The sequence below is a fragment of the Thunnus maccoyii genome, chromosome 1, assembly GCF_910596095.1.
Source record: "Thunnus maccoyii chromosome 1, fThuMac1.1, whole genome shotgun sequence".
NCBI lineage: Eukaryota > Metazoa > Chordata > Actinopteri > Scombriformes > Scombridae > Thunnus > Thunnus maccoyii.
Window position 1 is genome coordinate 34,183,850 of NC_056533.1, and position 13,510 is coordinate 34,197,359.

The window sequence follows — 13,510 nt, forward strand, 5'->3', positions numbered from 1 at the left end:
AATAATTGTTCTCATAATTTGGATTTCAGTGCTCTTATTACAGATGATATAGACACAAATTTCCAATGTCATTAAGATCGTTAAATAACTAATATATCAGACAACATATATGGTATAGTTTCTTGTTGTCTTTTTTTCAGTATCATCAGGACATGGTTGAATATTGTCCATTGTTAGAATGAAAAAATTAATTGTAAGTGTTTTTAAATGACTTATGAAATAATAATTAATTATTTAATAACATTTCATATTAAATGTTTCAATTTAATCATGTTTTTCTGGATAACAAATTGCACAAAATTCAACACAAACATTTAAAAATAGCATTTGCCGGAGTGTCCCGAATTACATGAGTCAAACAAATATCCACAAACTGATAATCTGTCTATCTTTAGTTCATCTCACTATTAAAAGTTCAATTTCACTCATCAATGTAAAATATTTACATAGTAGTATTTTCTCTATCTTTTTTTTCCCACTTTGCTGTCACAATCTAAAGCATTCTATCGGATAATCCATCAATTCCAGCCATTTAAAAAAAAAGTATTTAGACAGTATCCATTAAGGAAGTGACTGTGAAGGAAGGAAGTCACATCCAGCTTTTCATTTAAACTTCGGCGACGGAGTGGAGACAGGAGATGGATGCTCCTGCCTAACCAACAGGAGCCACTTTAATTACAATCCTGATATTAACATCGAGAGGAAGTGACGAACACACACACAGGCCAGCTGCACACACACAGAAATAAGACCTATAAAATCACAACCCAAGCAAACGGTGGATTTAAAAGACACCCAAAGGGCCGAGTCTGTGTGTGCTTCCGTATGTATGTGTGTGTACATATGTGAGTGTGAGTGTGTGTGTGTGTGTGGGGGGGGGGGGGGGGGGGGGTTACAACATCTTTCTTTAGCTGAATCTTCACCGCTGGCAAACCTGCGACGCAGCCTGCATGCCAACTCACACTCCAACAGCGAGTCAGTGGGCTGTAAAATTAAAACGTCCTTTTTCCTTCAGCAAACCCCATTGTTTTGCTTATACGACACTATCTTACATAACGGTAATAATAACAGTCATAATGGCCCCTAACTCAAAAAATGCATTTTAGAGGCAGGGGTGTGATGGAGGAAGTGGTTGCAGGTAGATGTGGAGACAGCTGAGGCTCTGGTGGAGGTAAATGGACCCCACTGTGGAGAACCATGTGCTGGAAACTGGAAACAAACAGCACCTGAAATTGGACTGAGGACCGTATTAAAAGGTACCGACAGGGGGTCATCTACATGTTTGCGTGTGTGTGAGTGTGACTGTGGGTCTCGGACTGTAGTTGCTGCAGGGGGAGAGGAGGCAAGGGGTGAATTACTCAGACCGCAGGTGTAAATTATGTGCATTATGGCCACGCGACTGACAGCAGCTCTATTGAAGTCAACCAGCTGCAATAAATAAAAAGGTGGCTGGAGGTCACACGGACCCCTACTCCCACAATGCTCTGCTGCATACACTGGGAAGAAATTCTATCCACATCATGGGGAGACTCACGAAGGACTGCTACGTCTTGTAAGGTGAGGGTCACATGACCGACAGGGGTTGCAGAGCTATCACTACCGAGCTAATCTGCTAGCATGTTAACAGCCGACTGACGGACAAGTACTGATGAGTTTTAAAAGAAGAAGAAAAAAAGAATTCTATTAACTACCAATGTATTGGGACAAAGGCATAAAGACAGATTTATATACATACCTGAGAAATAGGTTTCAAAGACTGTAGTGTGTCTCTCACCTGACTATGTCCATGGCCTGATAGATGATCTCTGATTGGTCGACTGCTATAACCTTCTTTGCTCCAGCTCTGGCGGCGAACATGGACAGTATGCCGGTGCCACAGCCCACATCTAGCACCACCTGCAGGATGGAGGAGAGTGGGGGTGAGGGTAGAGGTGGGACAGGCACAGTCAGAATTGACCCAGGGCTCACTAAATACGATACTGAAAATTAAGAAGATGACAGAGCTGCAGAGTTGAAAAGGTCCCAACATTTAGGAGTCCCCCTTTTTTGAACGCAGCTCCCTGTGTGCATTCACTCGCATGGGCCACTGCGCATGGTTTGTGAAAGTCTGACTGACTGGGCAGTTATTTCTAGTGCACACAGGTTGAGAAAATTGAACAAATTACATCCGAAACAACTCAGCACACAGCCTGAAGTAGGGAAAATTGTTATCTCCACACAGCCAGAAAGAGAAAATACTGACAGACACAAATGACTGCATCACCAAAAAACCTAAAAAAGAAAGAGCCTTCTTGAAGGATTGCTACCAGTATTCAGCAACAAGTGCTGCCTACATGAAGAGAGATCCAAGTATGCTGATCAAAATTGCTAGAATGCAACACGGCAAGAAATGACCACTGGAAAAAAAAAGGTGATTTCTTACCCAAAGTGGTATACTTACTGTAAAAACAAATTTAGACAACTGTTGGCTCCAGACATTGTTGTCTGAACAGGGTATTGTTTTTATAGTTTATCAGATAAAAACATGAAAATATGCTGCTTGTTTTATCACAAGCAGCATATAAAACTGTATTTTTCTTGCATTTCCTTTTGGATCTTTGTTTTCTAACCGTGTGCTGCATTCATGCCCTGCCTGGAAAGTCTTCTTTGTGGGATTCTAAAGTCAGTCAATAAATGGCATTACATTCACATTTTAATTTGGTGGACAATCAAGACAAACATATAAATGATGAACAAGTGCAAACTGTCATGGAGGCTGATTTGACACATTGATTTTTTTTAAGGATTGTAGGAACTTCATTATACCACTTAATGGCATTTGCTTCCATCTCTGTACTAACATCTGGAGGTCAACTCATCAAACTTAATGGTCTTATATTCAACATGCTGAGTTTGCTCCAAGACTTTGCTACTACAAACAGCTTCTAAATCATCAGGTTCACCAAGTAACTTTTTAATTCTAGCCATTGTTGTTAACTTCTCAATTAGCTCTATTTTAGGTTTCCATAGGTTACAATTAAGTTGTTCATCCCCACTGCTGTTAAATCACTGAGACCAGCTGCAATGACTATACATCCATCTATATATAACACTGTGTTTATTTGTGTCTCTATCTAAGGCACCTTCAACTTCCCAGCAAGCATCCCGCTGCCTTTATGGGTTCACAGAGGGTCAACAGCACACTGCTGACACAACATAACACACAACACCTCGTCCCTCTCTCAATCTTTCTGTACCGCTACCCACCCAAAAAAAAATCTTAGCAATACTGAAATAAGAATATCCTATTTCGTTTTCTATTTCCCGCTTCCTGTAGAAGGTGACACCTCCCTCTCTGCTGACTGCTTCGCTCTGACAGGGATAATGTACGTTCCCATCAACACAACCTGCCTCCCTCCTCTACAGACTCATCCCAGCACTAACCAGTAGCCGCCCATATAATGGATGGCCATGATACAGGCCACTGCTTCCTGCAACTAAAGGCAATGGAAAAGAGACGGGTGAGGTGGTGGGGGGCTTGTTGGAAGGGGCTTTTGGGGGGGGGGGGGGGGTGTTATGGGTTCGGTGGTGGATTGCGCGCGTTTGTTATCAGCGCTCTGCAGTCGTCATTCGAGGCTCTAATAAAAGCGCGCTGTGTTTTAAATCTGACACCATCACCTTATTAATGTCTTTCCTGCAAAATGCACACGCCTATTCCTGTTAATAGACTTGGCTGTACATTAAACCAGCAAACCTGCACATTTACACACATTAACACACATGAGAATATCTATTTGCATCCGTTCAGTCGGCTCACCTTGTCTCTGAACACTTCTGGGTTGCGGTACATGAAGTCGCGGTAACTCTCTGTGCGCACTTTATCCTGTGGAGAGAATATTTTAAAAAATTAAGAACAATACAAACCTCAATTGTTCCTGAATAAGAGTGAAAGGGGGAAAGAACATATCTGGCAACATGTTAATGTGTACAGCAAAAATTAAAATATACTGCAGGATTATAAATCTAACCTTTTGCAGATGTTTTGTGTTCTACAAAAGCTTGTGTTAGGATGCTCGTGCTGTGATTTTAACTGGCCTTTTCACCCCTCTTGGGAAAAAGAAATCCCAAGCGTAGCATGTAAAGCTTTTCTACACGAGTTCAGATCATAACAGACTGTGGGAAATTTGGAAGAGACTGGTATTTTTCTAGTAGAGGTCAGGTCAGGACTCTAGGCTAATTAACCTGCCAATCAAATCTGCCCACAAACCCCAGCAGCTCCTCTGAGGAAGAAAAGCAACTAAATCTATTGAAAATGACAGTAATGACTTGCAAGATACAGTGTAATTGAGGAAGTTTCAATACTTGGTTTTAAAAAAATCAAAGCTTTTGCTTTCACACAAAAGAAAGGTTTCAGTCAGAAAATCATTTAGTAATGTGGAAGCGATGACCAAAGAGTCATTCATTGTTCATTTCATTCAGGCAGAACAGTCAAACAAGCTCTGATATTTGTGTCATTCATCTATGACGCAGCATTAAAGACAAATTTAGGCTGTATCATAGTGTTACAATATAATATGGGGTATCATTAAGAAATAATTGTTATTATATATCAATAGATCCTTTAGCTGTTATACTCTAGAAACATGTCACATAGCATTTAGACTTAGGTTTGACTTATTTGGGGAAAAAATCTAACTGATGGCAATTTTGATTTTAAGAGGTTTGCAGTGTTGCCTCGCAAGTTTCTGGACATGATAAGAGTGTTGTGTTGTGATGTAAACAGCAGTCGAAGAGCTGTTACGATAAGTCACTTGTTGTGTTTGAGTTGAATTCTACCTCTTAAGACTGTTGAGTGGAGGGACAGTAACACAAAGAGGACACATAAAAAAAGAAAAAAGAGTAAAGTATCTCTGGAAGGTCTAACTCAGACTGCTGAAGTCTCATAGTAGCTTTGGCTGAACTTCAGTTTGCATTTTTGCACAGAGCGAGGACTGTAGATTTTGTCTCCTGTAACTTACATTGGAGTCGCAGCAGATCTAGAGTTTGATCTAGAACTCTTTCAATGTACATATGGGCATGTGAGCTTTATATTAAGACAGACAACATTCACAATGAAATCTATAATTAAAACCTCAGCTCTTACTGTTTAAAATGGTTTTGTTTAAAATCCCAATTTCACAACAGAAACAATAAATTCTTTAACCTAAATTGCTCAGAGTCTAAAACTCTATGAAACTGATGAAATTCCTAGGTGGGTCAGTTCCTTGAAGCAAAGTGAGACAGATTCTCAACTCTTTCATGGGTCTGATAAGTCTGATCTCATTTTTTATTCATCAGGCTGATATTGCCAGCGACAATTTTAAAGTTGATTTATTTCAAACGGAAGTGACGTAAAATGAGGATTAAATCAGAAAACATGACACCCTCTTTCATAGGTCTCTCACACACACACACACACACACAGTGCGTCAGTGATGATGCGCTTAACGCCAACCTGTGAAAGAGTTGACCATGTTCTACCGCAAAGCCCCCCCATCACGTGTCCTCAGCCCCTCCTGAGCCGCTGCTGGAGTTTACAGCTTGACGCACACACACACATGACGCAAAACTTAACAGTGCTTAGCACCAATCAGGACAGCCAAAAGGAATATGTGTAAGCACTGCAGTAAGTAGAACAGGAAGGGAGGAGACAGCTGACCGCCACCCCCCCCACACCCCACTCCCTCACACACACACACACACACACACACACACACACACACACAAACCCCCTCAGCTTACTGACACTTTTAGGTTTCTGCGCTTAAGCAGTGTAAAAATTAATTTCCACGTTTCAAGCAGCCGCCGTGCAACGGGTGCCGCTGTCTCACATGAGAGCTCAGCACTTATTGCTGATTTGACACTTTTGAGAAAATGTCTTGTCCTCAGTATCAATGTGTGCATAAAGATGATCACTTTCATTTACATGCTACATAGAAATCTTTCAACCAAGACGCATGCTGATGAACCTGCTCTCGCTCTGCGGAGGCTCCTGCACCCGGAGGGGGGGGGAAGTAACTCACGAGATAGTAATGAGACCTGCAGGTCTGGCCAGTGTGAGTGTGTGTGTGTGTGTGTGTGTGTGTGCACAACTCAGACCTTCAGCATCTCCTCATGGATGCCATAATGGCCGTAGGAGCTGAAGTAGGCCTCGTCTTCGTCATCTCGGAGCTCGGCTACAGTGCCCAGGTTACCAGATCTGCTGGTTTCTACATTCAGCACCAAACCCTGAGCCAGCAGCCTGAAAGAACACCCGATAGATCTGCTTTTAACGTCTCATATTAGGACACGGGACAATAGCAGCGACCAGAAAGCAGAAAGCACACACAACCTTCATGCAGGACGTAGCAGTAAATGGAGGAGATGGGAGGCATTCATCTTTCTAACTCTCTTTTCACCCCGTCTCCTCCCTCCCCAACCTCACTCTTTCTGTAATTTTCCCTTATTGCCCCCCTTCCTGCCTCCCCTCCTCACTTTAACCTCCATGCTGCAGTGGAATTTTCCCTCCCCTTTTTTATCTCTTCCCTTCCTCCAAACTTCTTCCACAAGGTACTCTAGTTGATGTTTCTGCAATACTGGGTTCACTGTGTCCCCCTGCTGGCCACAGCAGGGTACTTCAGGAGTAAAGCAATACACTGAGTACAGTGTAAGCTCACAAGAACATAAAATCTTACTAAGATTGACAAGAAATAAACTAATAGGACAATGCTGTCACGGCTAGAGGTTATAAAAATATGTGAAAATGCAGAGACATCACTGACTTGAGTTTGTGCAGATCATCCATGGCTCTGGCCAGCGCCTCTTCTGAGCGGCAGGCTCTCTCCTCAGCGGCCTGCGCCCTCTGTAACACGGCATTATGGGACTCTGCCCTAGATGACAGGCACCCCGACAGGCCCGACACCTCACTGCCACACAACTCCTCAGGGTCTACCAGAAACACAGAGAGGGAGAGACAAGCAAAGATGTAAAACACAGAGGCCGAGCACAAAGGTCAATGACTAACAGGGCAATGAGTACAAAATGGCATGTCTATTTATCTACTGCTTCTACAGCTTCAGTTTAGTTGTTTTAATGACTTCTGTTTTTTTGAGCCGTGCATATTTCATGTTTTTTTTTTTTAATTTTCATACTATATGTTTTCTGTTGTATTTTTAACGGCTGCTTCAAGGTAAGATTCCTTTAAAATAAAAAGTGAAGCAAAGTAAATCTGAAATCAGTAAATTTATCAGGGTCATATCTCACAATTAGCCTAGAGTAGTAGCAGTAGTAGTAGAGTCACAAAATTATATTTTCACTGTACTTCTCCTTATCCATAAGGTCCCAGCAGAGTTTAAGAAAAAAATAAGAATAACCGACCTTGTAACTAACAATAAAACTGTAGAAGAAACAGGTGTTGCTTTTGTTTGGTGCATTTGCTTTATTCCAAACAGCAGCTCTCTTTCACTGTCCAGATTTGGGCAAACATGAAATGATCTAACATCCTATTTTCTACACCAAGTACAATGCAGCCACAAGACATGTCAGGACTGGATAAAAAGCATGAATCTCATTTCTTGTCAACCAGAAAACCTGTCACTTCACTCCGCTTATGCTTTCTGCACCTACGCACAAAACTATATCCTGCTCCTTCTCTAAGGGATGTTCAAAGGGGGAAATACAAGGAAATCACTGACTGCAGTAAAAGCGACTGAAGTTGGTTAGTTGGTTGGTTACACCTCTTTGATCTGGATCAGAGCTGAGACCGTAGACAAACTTTATAGTACCAGCCTGATAAATGTGAATGAGTGTGTGAATTTGCGTTTGCTCATGTGAGTTACAAGCCAGTTCAATGAGGTGTTTAGCATCTAAAACTTTCTGCCTAAGATTGGCAAGACAGACATATCTGTTGCTCAAACTGGAGCCAGTTACTCAAAATCTGTGTAGTAGTTGCTGTACCTGTCTGCAGCAGAGGGTCGTCCTGCAGGACCGGCCGCAGGAAGTCTTCGCTCTCCCAGGGTAAAGGAGCGTCTGGCAGCCCCGTCAGACAAGATGCATCACATTTCTGTGAGTACAGATTTGTTTAGACAAGAAATCCATCTGTTCAATCACTCTTTTTCAATATGCACTACAATTACTTGACAATCTTTGCAGATGTTTTTTGGGGTTTTTTGGATAAAATATTAACAATCCTATATGTAAAGAAACACTGAACACGAGGTAATGAACAAAAATTGCGAACACCAGAGAAAAAAAGTCTAACTTTCCCAATATATGACTTTACAGCATATGAACTTTTAAGACTTTATAGTGTATGTGAAGGTTGTGAAACTGAGCGCTTTACTCTCTACCATTAAATGATATCGGTTTAAGGTTTCTAAATAGAGAGATGAAGGTACTTACTGTTGAGCGTATAAAGTTGATCATCTTTATGTAACCGTAGTCATCTAAATCTAATGAGGAAAACAAAGGTGAGTCTTTTCAACAAAACTGAATAATCCTCTGGTTTTTCAGTGAGGCAAAGAGCTTCAGTATCTACTTACTGTGTTTTTTTATTACGTCTACGAGGTTGACCTGGTGCTCAGCTGTGCAGTGCTGCAGGGTGGCCAGTACAGAGCTCAGCACCCTGAGAAAAAAAATTCAATTACAAAGCCTAATACAATATACACTACTGTGACATAATTTAACTTTGAATTTTGTGAACAGTTACATCCCACTGGTTTTGAAGCAGGGAAGACTGAAACAAAATAATCTTTCTTAGACAGATTTTGAGTTTTTATCAGTTGTGATTTTCTGCCTGATAACTGATCAGTAGGTCAAAAATTTGGATGTCTGGACCCACATTTCTCATAAACAATGTATCTGAGAAACACTCACTGTCTGGCATTGTGCTGAAAGTTAAATTAGTACTAAAACAATCTTCAGAAAAAAATAGCCTACTTCATCAGAGGAGGGTTAGAGAGGTATTTATGAATATTCCCATACACACACACACACACACACACTCTAACTCTCTCTCGAGTACAAGTTCTCAAACTGCAAATGAGAACAATAACGATGCTCGCACTGAAACAACAATGCGCAGTCTAATTCCTAATTATGACTTAAAGGACTGGTTCACAATTTTTCAAGTGTGTTTTAAAACAACAGTCAGGTGTCCATATGAAGAGTGAAAGAGGTTTTCCTCGCTGTAATTATTCCTCCTGTTCATATTGGCTATTAAAAGATCCCCTTCAAAAATGCATTTTCAATATAAGGAGCCAAAATCCACGGTGTGTCCACACAGTTGGTTCGTGTAAAAATGCATTTAAAAGTAGATGTGAAGCTTATATGAGGCTTCAGCAGTCTGAGTTAGTCATATCAAGTGGATATCTGTCACATTTACAGTCAAATTCCTTCTTTGTGTTTCCTTGGACAGTGTTTCCCTGTTGAGCTGCAGTGAAAGTAAAGTAACAAAAAAGAGGGACCTGACTGTTGTTTTAAGACAGACTGGAATAAATTGTGAACCCATCCTTTAAAGTGAAAGAAAGGGGAGGTTGAAAATATGATGGATGGATGACAAGAGAAAGTTCTGACAAGAGCACTTCGGGTGATGTTCTGCAACTCAGTAAAAGAAAGTAAACCTCGACCAGTGTATGTTTAAGATGCTGACTATTGTAAAAGTCTGCAGTCTGTTTCCTTTGGCAGTGCAGCGTCATCTCACCTGTCACAGAACAGACAGGTAACTGGCTGACTGCCCTCCTCCTCCTCCTCCTCCATACACTGCCACTGCTCTTCATCATCGTCATCATAGTTATCATCATCCGAGAGCTCGGGCATATCCTCAGCAGCTCCATCACAATCTGTTAATGTAAAACAGTTACAATCAGAGCTGCATGTAAAAGCCACGAAGCCACACAGTCACTTTGGCAGCGTTGAAGTTACGTTTCATAGATGAATTAGCATGAACAATACAACCGTTACATCCGTTGACGCGTCGTGTAACGCATCCAAAGACAACAATTAATTAGCTATACATGCGATAAAAGTTATCATTAGCTCAAATAAGCGCATGCGTTTTTATATACTGTTTATATTCGCTATTAACCACACTCACGTGGGTCTGTGTATTCTGCCATGATGTCGAGATGTCGCCTTGGTTTCAGTGGACTTCCTGGTGACGTTTGTTGACGTAATGAACGGCAGACGCTTCAATTCCAGATTTAAACCACAAGATGTCGCCAAAGCTCGAGTTTGAAAAAGCACAAAGCAGATGAAAAGTACAATAATGACACGTCAAAAATAATATAGACCAATTTTATTGAGAATATTGAATGCTGGGTGTGAAGTGGCCCTAGTTTGGCTTCATTTCTCGGCTTAAGGGATCTGGTTTTGCTCAGGCACTCAAATATTTTGTTGCTTTAATGACAAACGACATCAATCTCTTAATAAATGCTGAAAAACACAACAGCCTCAAACCCACACTGACCCACCAGGCATAACAAACTCCTGCTGTGTAGCTGAAGATGGTTAAAAACCCACAGAACTTTAATTCAAACTCATGCTGTATATGTCAAACTGAATTTTGGGAGAGTTGGAACAAGCTGACACAGGCTACTACTACTGTGTGGAACTGGATGTGAAGGAGTTAAAAGATTGATGAAGTTTTAAAAGCAAATGATGGTCCCTCCGAATAAAGGTTTTGTCTGAGGTGGTGTTCAAAAGTATTATAAAATTGTCCTCCTCAAAAGAAGCAGTTTAAGAAATCACTTTAGACTCTTGACGAGAGACAGTGATGGAAAGTAACTAAGTACATTTACTTAAGTACTGTACCTAAGTACAATTTTGAGGTACTTGTACTTTACTTGAGTATCTCCATTTGATGCTACTTTATACTTCCACTCCACTGCATTTCAGGGGGAAATATTGTACTTTCTACTCCACTACATTTGACAGCTTTAGTTGCTTTTCAGATGAAGATTTGACACTATGGATAATATAACAAACAAAATACAACATATTGTTATAGATGAAACCAGTGGTTTCCAACCTTTTTGGCTTTTGGCATCTTAAAAAAAGCAGTGTGTAGTCAGGGTCACATTTCACATGTCTATGAGTTGTTAACAGCTCCACCAAATTGTGATTTTTCCCTCTAAACTTCTCACATGCTTTCATTTCAATAAATGTTCAAATGATCCAATATTTCACCAAAAATCAAAGATTAGAGAAAAAGTCAAAAGTTTGAGATCCACTGCATGAAGTTACCATGTAGCGTATCTCTTATTAACCTCTAAACTTTGAATAAAGCCTAAATAATGTGAAAATGAACAGATTAAAATGGGCAGAAAGGGTTTTAATGTTTTTATTCAAAGTCAGACCCTTTCTGGACAAGCAGTAGAGCTCCAAGTTGGTTTAAAATCTGGGGGGGAAGAAAAAAAACAAACATAAGATTACATCTTAATGTACCAGTTATTTCACAATAACCATGACAACTTTCATATTATTGCAGACCGATAGTTATAACAAGACAAGTTAAACAAATGCATTTTAGCAACTTATCTCAAGCCTTAAGCATACCTCTAGCTGGTGTTGCTACTATTTACATTTGCAGCAGTAGTATCTGGCTGGTCTGTTGAAGACTGATCTGTTTCTGAAGGACTTGTCACCACCTTGTCATCTTCTATATTGTCTTCTGTAAGTTGTAGCTTTGGAGGAGAATCTGGTAATGGTTTGTTTTCTTCCAATGTTGGTCCAACTTCTGCTGAACTCCCAGACTGGCCCTCAGGGATTGATGTTTGAGGTAAAAGTTCTGCATCTGAGGCCTCTGTCTGCATGGGTGAAGCAGACTTGGTGCTCATCTCTCCAGTGATTGCGGTAGTATTGGTACAGTTCAAACTAGGGGGCAGGGTTGTCACTGCAGCCTCCAGATGGGGAGCGTCTGATGGATGGGTGTGAGCAGGGAGATCAGCGGGAAGTCTTTGAAAGGGTTTGAACTTGCCTTGGACAAGGACTTGTCTGTCTGGTAGTGGAGGATGCCGGCTGCTGAGTTGGCTTTCTCTGGAATTTTGATTAAGATTTTGCTGCCTCTCACTTGATATTGGAACACCAGGACCAAACCCTAAGTTCTTTGAATCATGGCCGTAACTTCCCTGATTTTGATTTACAGATGGGAAACCTGTTTCCGAGAACTTTTTACCTGTAGCAGAACTAGCATGGGGCCCTGTTTTTTCAAAACCAGGCTTGAGGCGGCGGACATGGGCATATCCTCTCGCTTCAGATGTCACATCACCGCTGTAGACCCTTGGACTCCATGTTGGATAAGACATCTGAGTGCCTCCAGAGTTGCTTCCAGGAGAATGTCCCTTTATGGTGGAGTCTATATCTTTGATAGGTTTTAAAACTTTTGGCAACAAGTTGGTCTTGTCATGAATTAAGCTGTTGTGGAAAAGATGAGCTGACTGATATCCATTCACCTCAGACCCGGTTGTGAGAAGTGACTCTTGAGGGTGGATGGACTGTATGTGGTGTCTGATGGGGGTTGCATCAGACTTCAGACTAGACTTGACAGAATGAATATCTGGACTCACTGTACTGCTGTGTGAATACAAGCTTACTGGAGTGTTGTCTACCTGAACAGGTGAAAACCCTCCTGTTGACTTAGTTCTAACGCGATACATAAGGGGTGAAAACTGAACTGTACCTGTTGAGAACACAGAATCAGAACTTGCTTGATGAATCTTCCTACCGTCAGGAAAAGCTTTGTGTCCAGCACGATTGTACACCACTGTTTTTCCTCCTTGCATAGCTGAGGCAGAGTTGGAGCCAGATTCAAAATGGTTGACATTACCATTTTGTGTTTCAGGAATAACAGGATAATGACTTTGAGTTTGTGAGGGTTTAGAATCAATGGTGTGCTGTTGTTCAGCAGGGTAAACATAGCCACTTTGTCCTCTGTCCAAACTTGGCATCCTGTAACCAGCTGAAAGTCTTCTGAAAACAGAGGTTTCACTCAATCCTTTATGGTCTCCATTGTCATTGTGGACTCCCACTGGGGCCTGTCCTGCCTGGACACGTAGGACATAACCTACAGAAGCAAAACACATTGACAGATACTGTACAGATTTTTCTATACAACAGGCAACTCATCTTCAATTATGTTAAAAAGTATATTAAATATTGAAATTTACAGATCATTCAGTACCTCTCTGGGTATTCTCACAATTTACATCACCAACCAGCAGCCAAAAACAAAGCACGAACAGCCTGCAGAGTAAAGAGCAATGCAGGTTAAGATCATATATTATATGTAGATGGCAGCAAGTAATCAAATAGCTATTATAAAAAGTAGAATTTACCTCAAACAATCTGCAGAGCTCATTGTTCAGCTTTTTTTCAGCAACACCATACCACACCAATAATAAATCTGGCTACAACTGACCTGTTGAAACAGGTAGTGCACACACATACCCCTATTTATCAACCCTAAGCAATGATAGGCAGATTAACCCAGCTGTTCCTCATTTGAACTAATTGCTAC

At 41.0% G+C, this 13,510-nt stretch overlaps 2 protein-coding genes across 2 annotated transcripts in view; both read right to left on the reverse strand.

The window, feature by feature from the left end:
* prmt3 (protein arginine methyltransferase 3) overlaps positions 1-10,198 on the reverse strand; it is a 60,103-nt gene extending 49,905 nt beyond the window's left edge. The window contains exons 1-9 of the mRNA XM_042412533.1: positions 10,091-10,198; positions 9,698-9,836; positions 8,538-8,620; positions 8,398-8,447; positions 7,954-8,059; positions 6,780-6,945; positions 6,118-6,259; positions 3,797-3,862; positions 1,775-1,896 (exon numbers count right to left, since the gene is read on the reverse strand). Coding sequence (XP_042268467.1) covers positions 1,775-1,896; positions 3,797-3,862; positions 6,118-6,259; positions 6,780-6,945; positions 7,954-8,059; positions 8,398-8,447; positions 8,538-8,620; positions 9,698-9,836; positions 10,091-10,112 — 896 coding nt within the window. The 5' untranslated portion in view covers positions 10,113-10,198. The remainder of the gene's footprint in view (positions 1-1,774; positions 1,897-3,796; positions 3,863-6,117; positions 6,260-6,779; positions 6,946-7,953; positions 8,060-8,397; positions 8,448-8,537; positions 8,621-9,697; positions 9,837-10,090) is intronic.
* A 1,121-nt stretch (positions 10,199-11,319) lies between these two features.
* Positions 11,320-13,439, reverse strand: LOC121898016. Its single transcript, XM_042412880.1, has 4 exons — positions 13,329-13,439; positions 13,175-13,236; positions 11,551-13,057; positions 11,320-11,392 (listed from the first exon to the last, which is right to left on the reverse strand). Exons 1-3 carry the CDS (start codon positions 13,349-13,351, stop codon positions 11,553-11,555), a joined length of 1,590 nt encoding a protein of 529 aa, XP_042268814.1. The 5' UTR covers positions 13,352-13,439; the 3' UTR covers positions 11,320-11,392; positions 11,551-11,552.
* Between the last annotated feature and the right edge of the window lie 71 nt (positions 13,440-13,510).

What these genes read in the sequence shown, in the direction of transcription:
- LOC121898016 (XM_042412880.1), bottom strand. Translation starts at nt 13,351, where the DNA reads ATGAGCTCTGCAGATTGTTTGAG. An exon ending in AGCTCTGCAGATTGTTTGAG is followed by an intron (nt 13,237 to 13,328) that starts GTAAATTCTACT and finishes TTTACTCTGCAG; the next exon opens with GCTGTTCGTGCTTTGTTTTT. An exon ending in TTGTGAGAATACCCAGAGAG is followed by an intron (nt 13,058 to 13,174) that starts GTACTGAATGAT and finishes TTGCTTCTGTAG; the next exon opens with GTTATGTCCTACGTGTCCAG.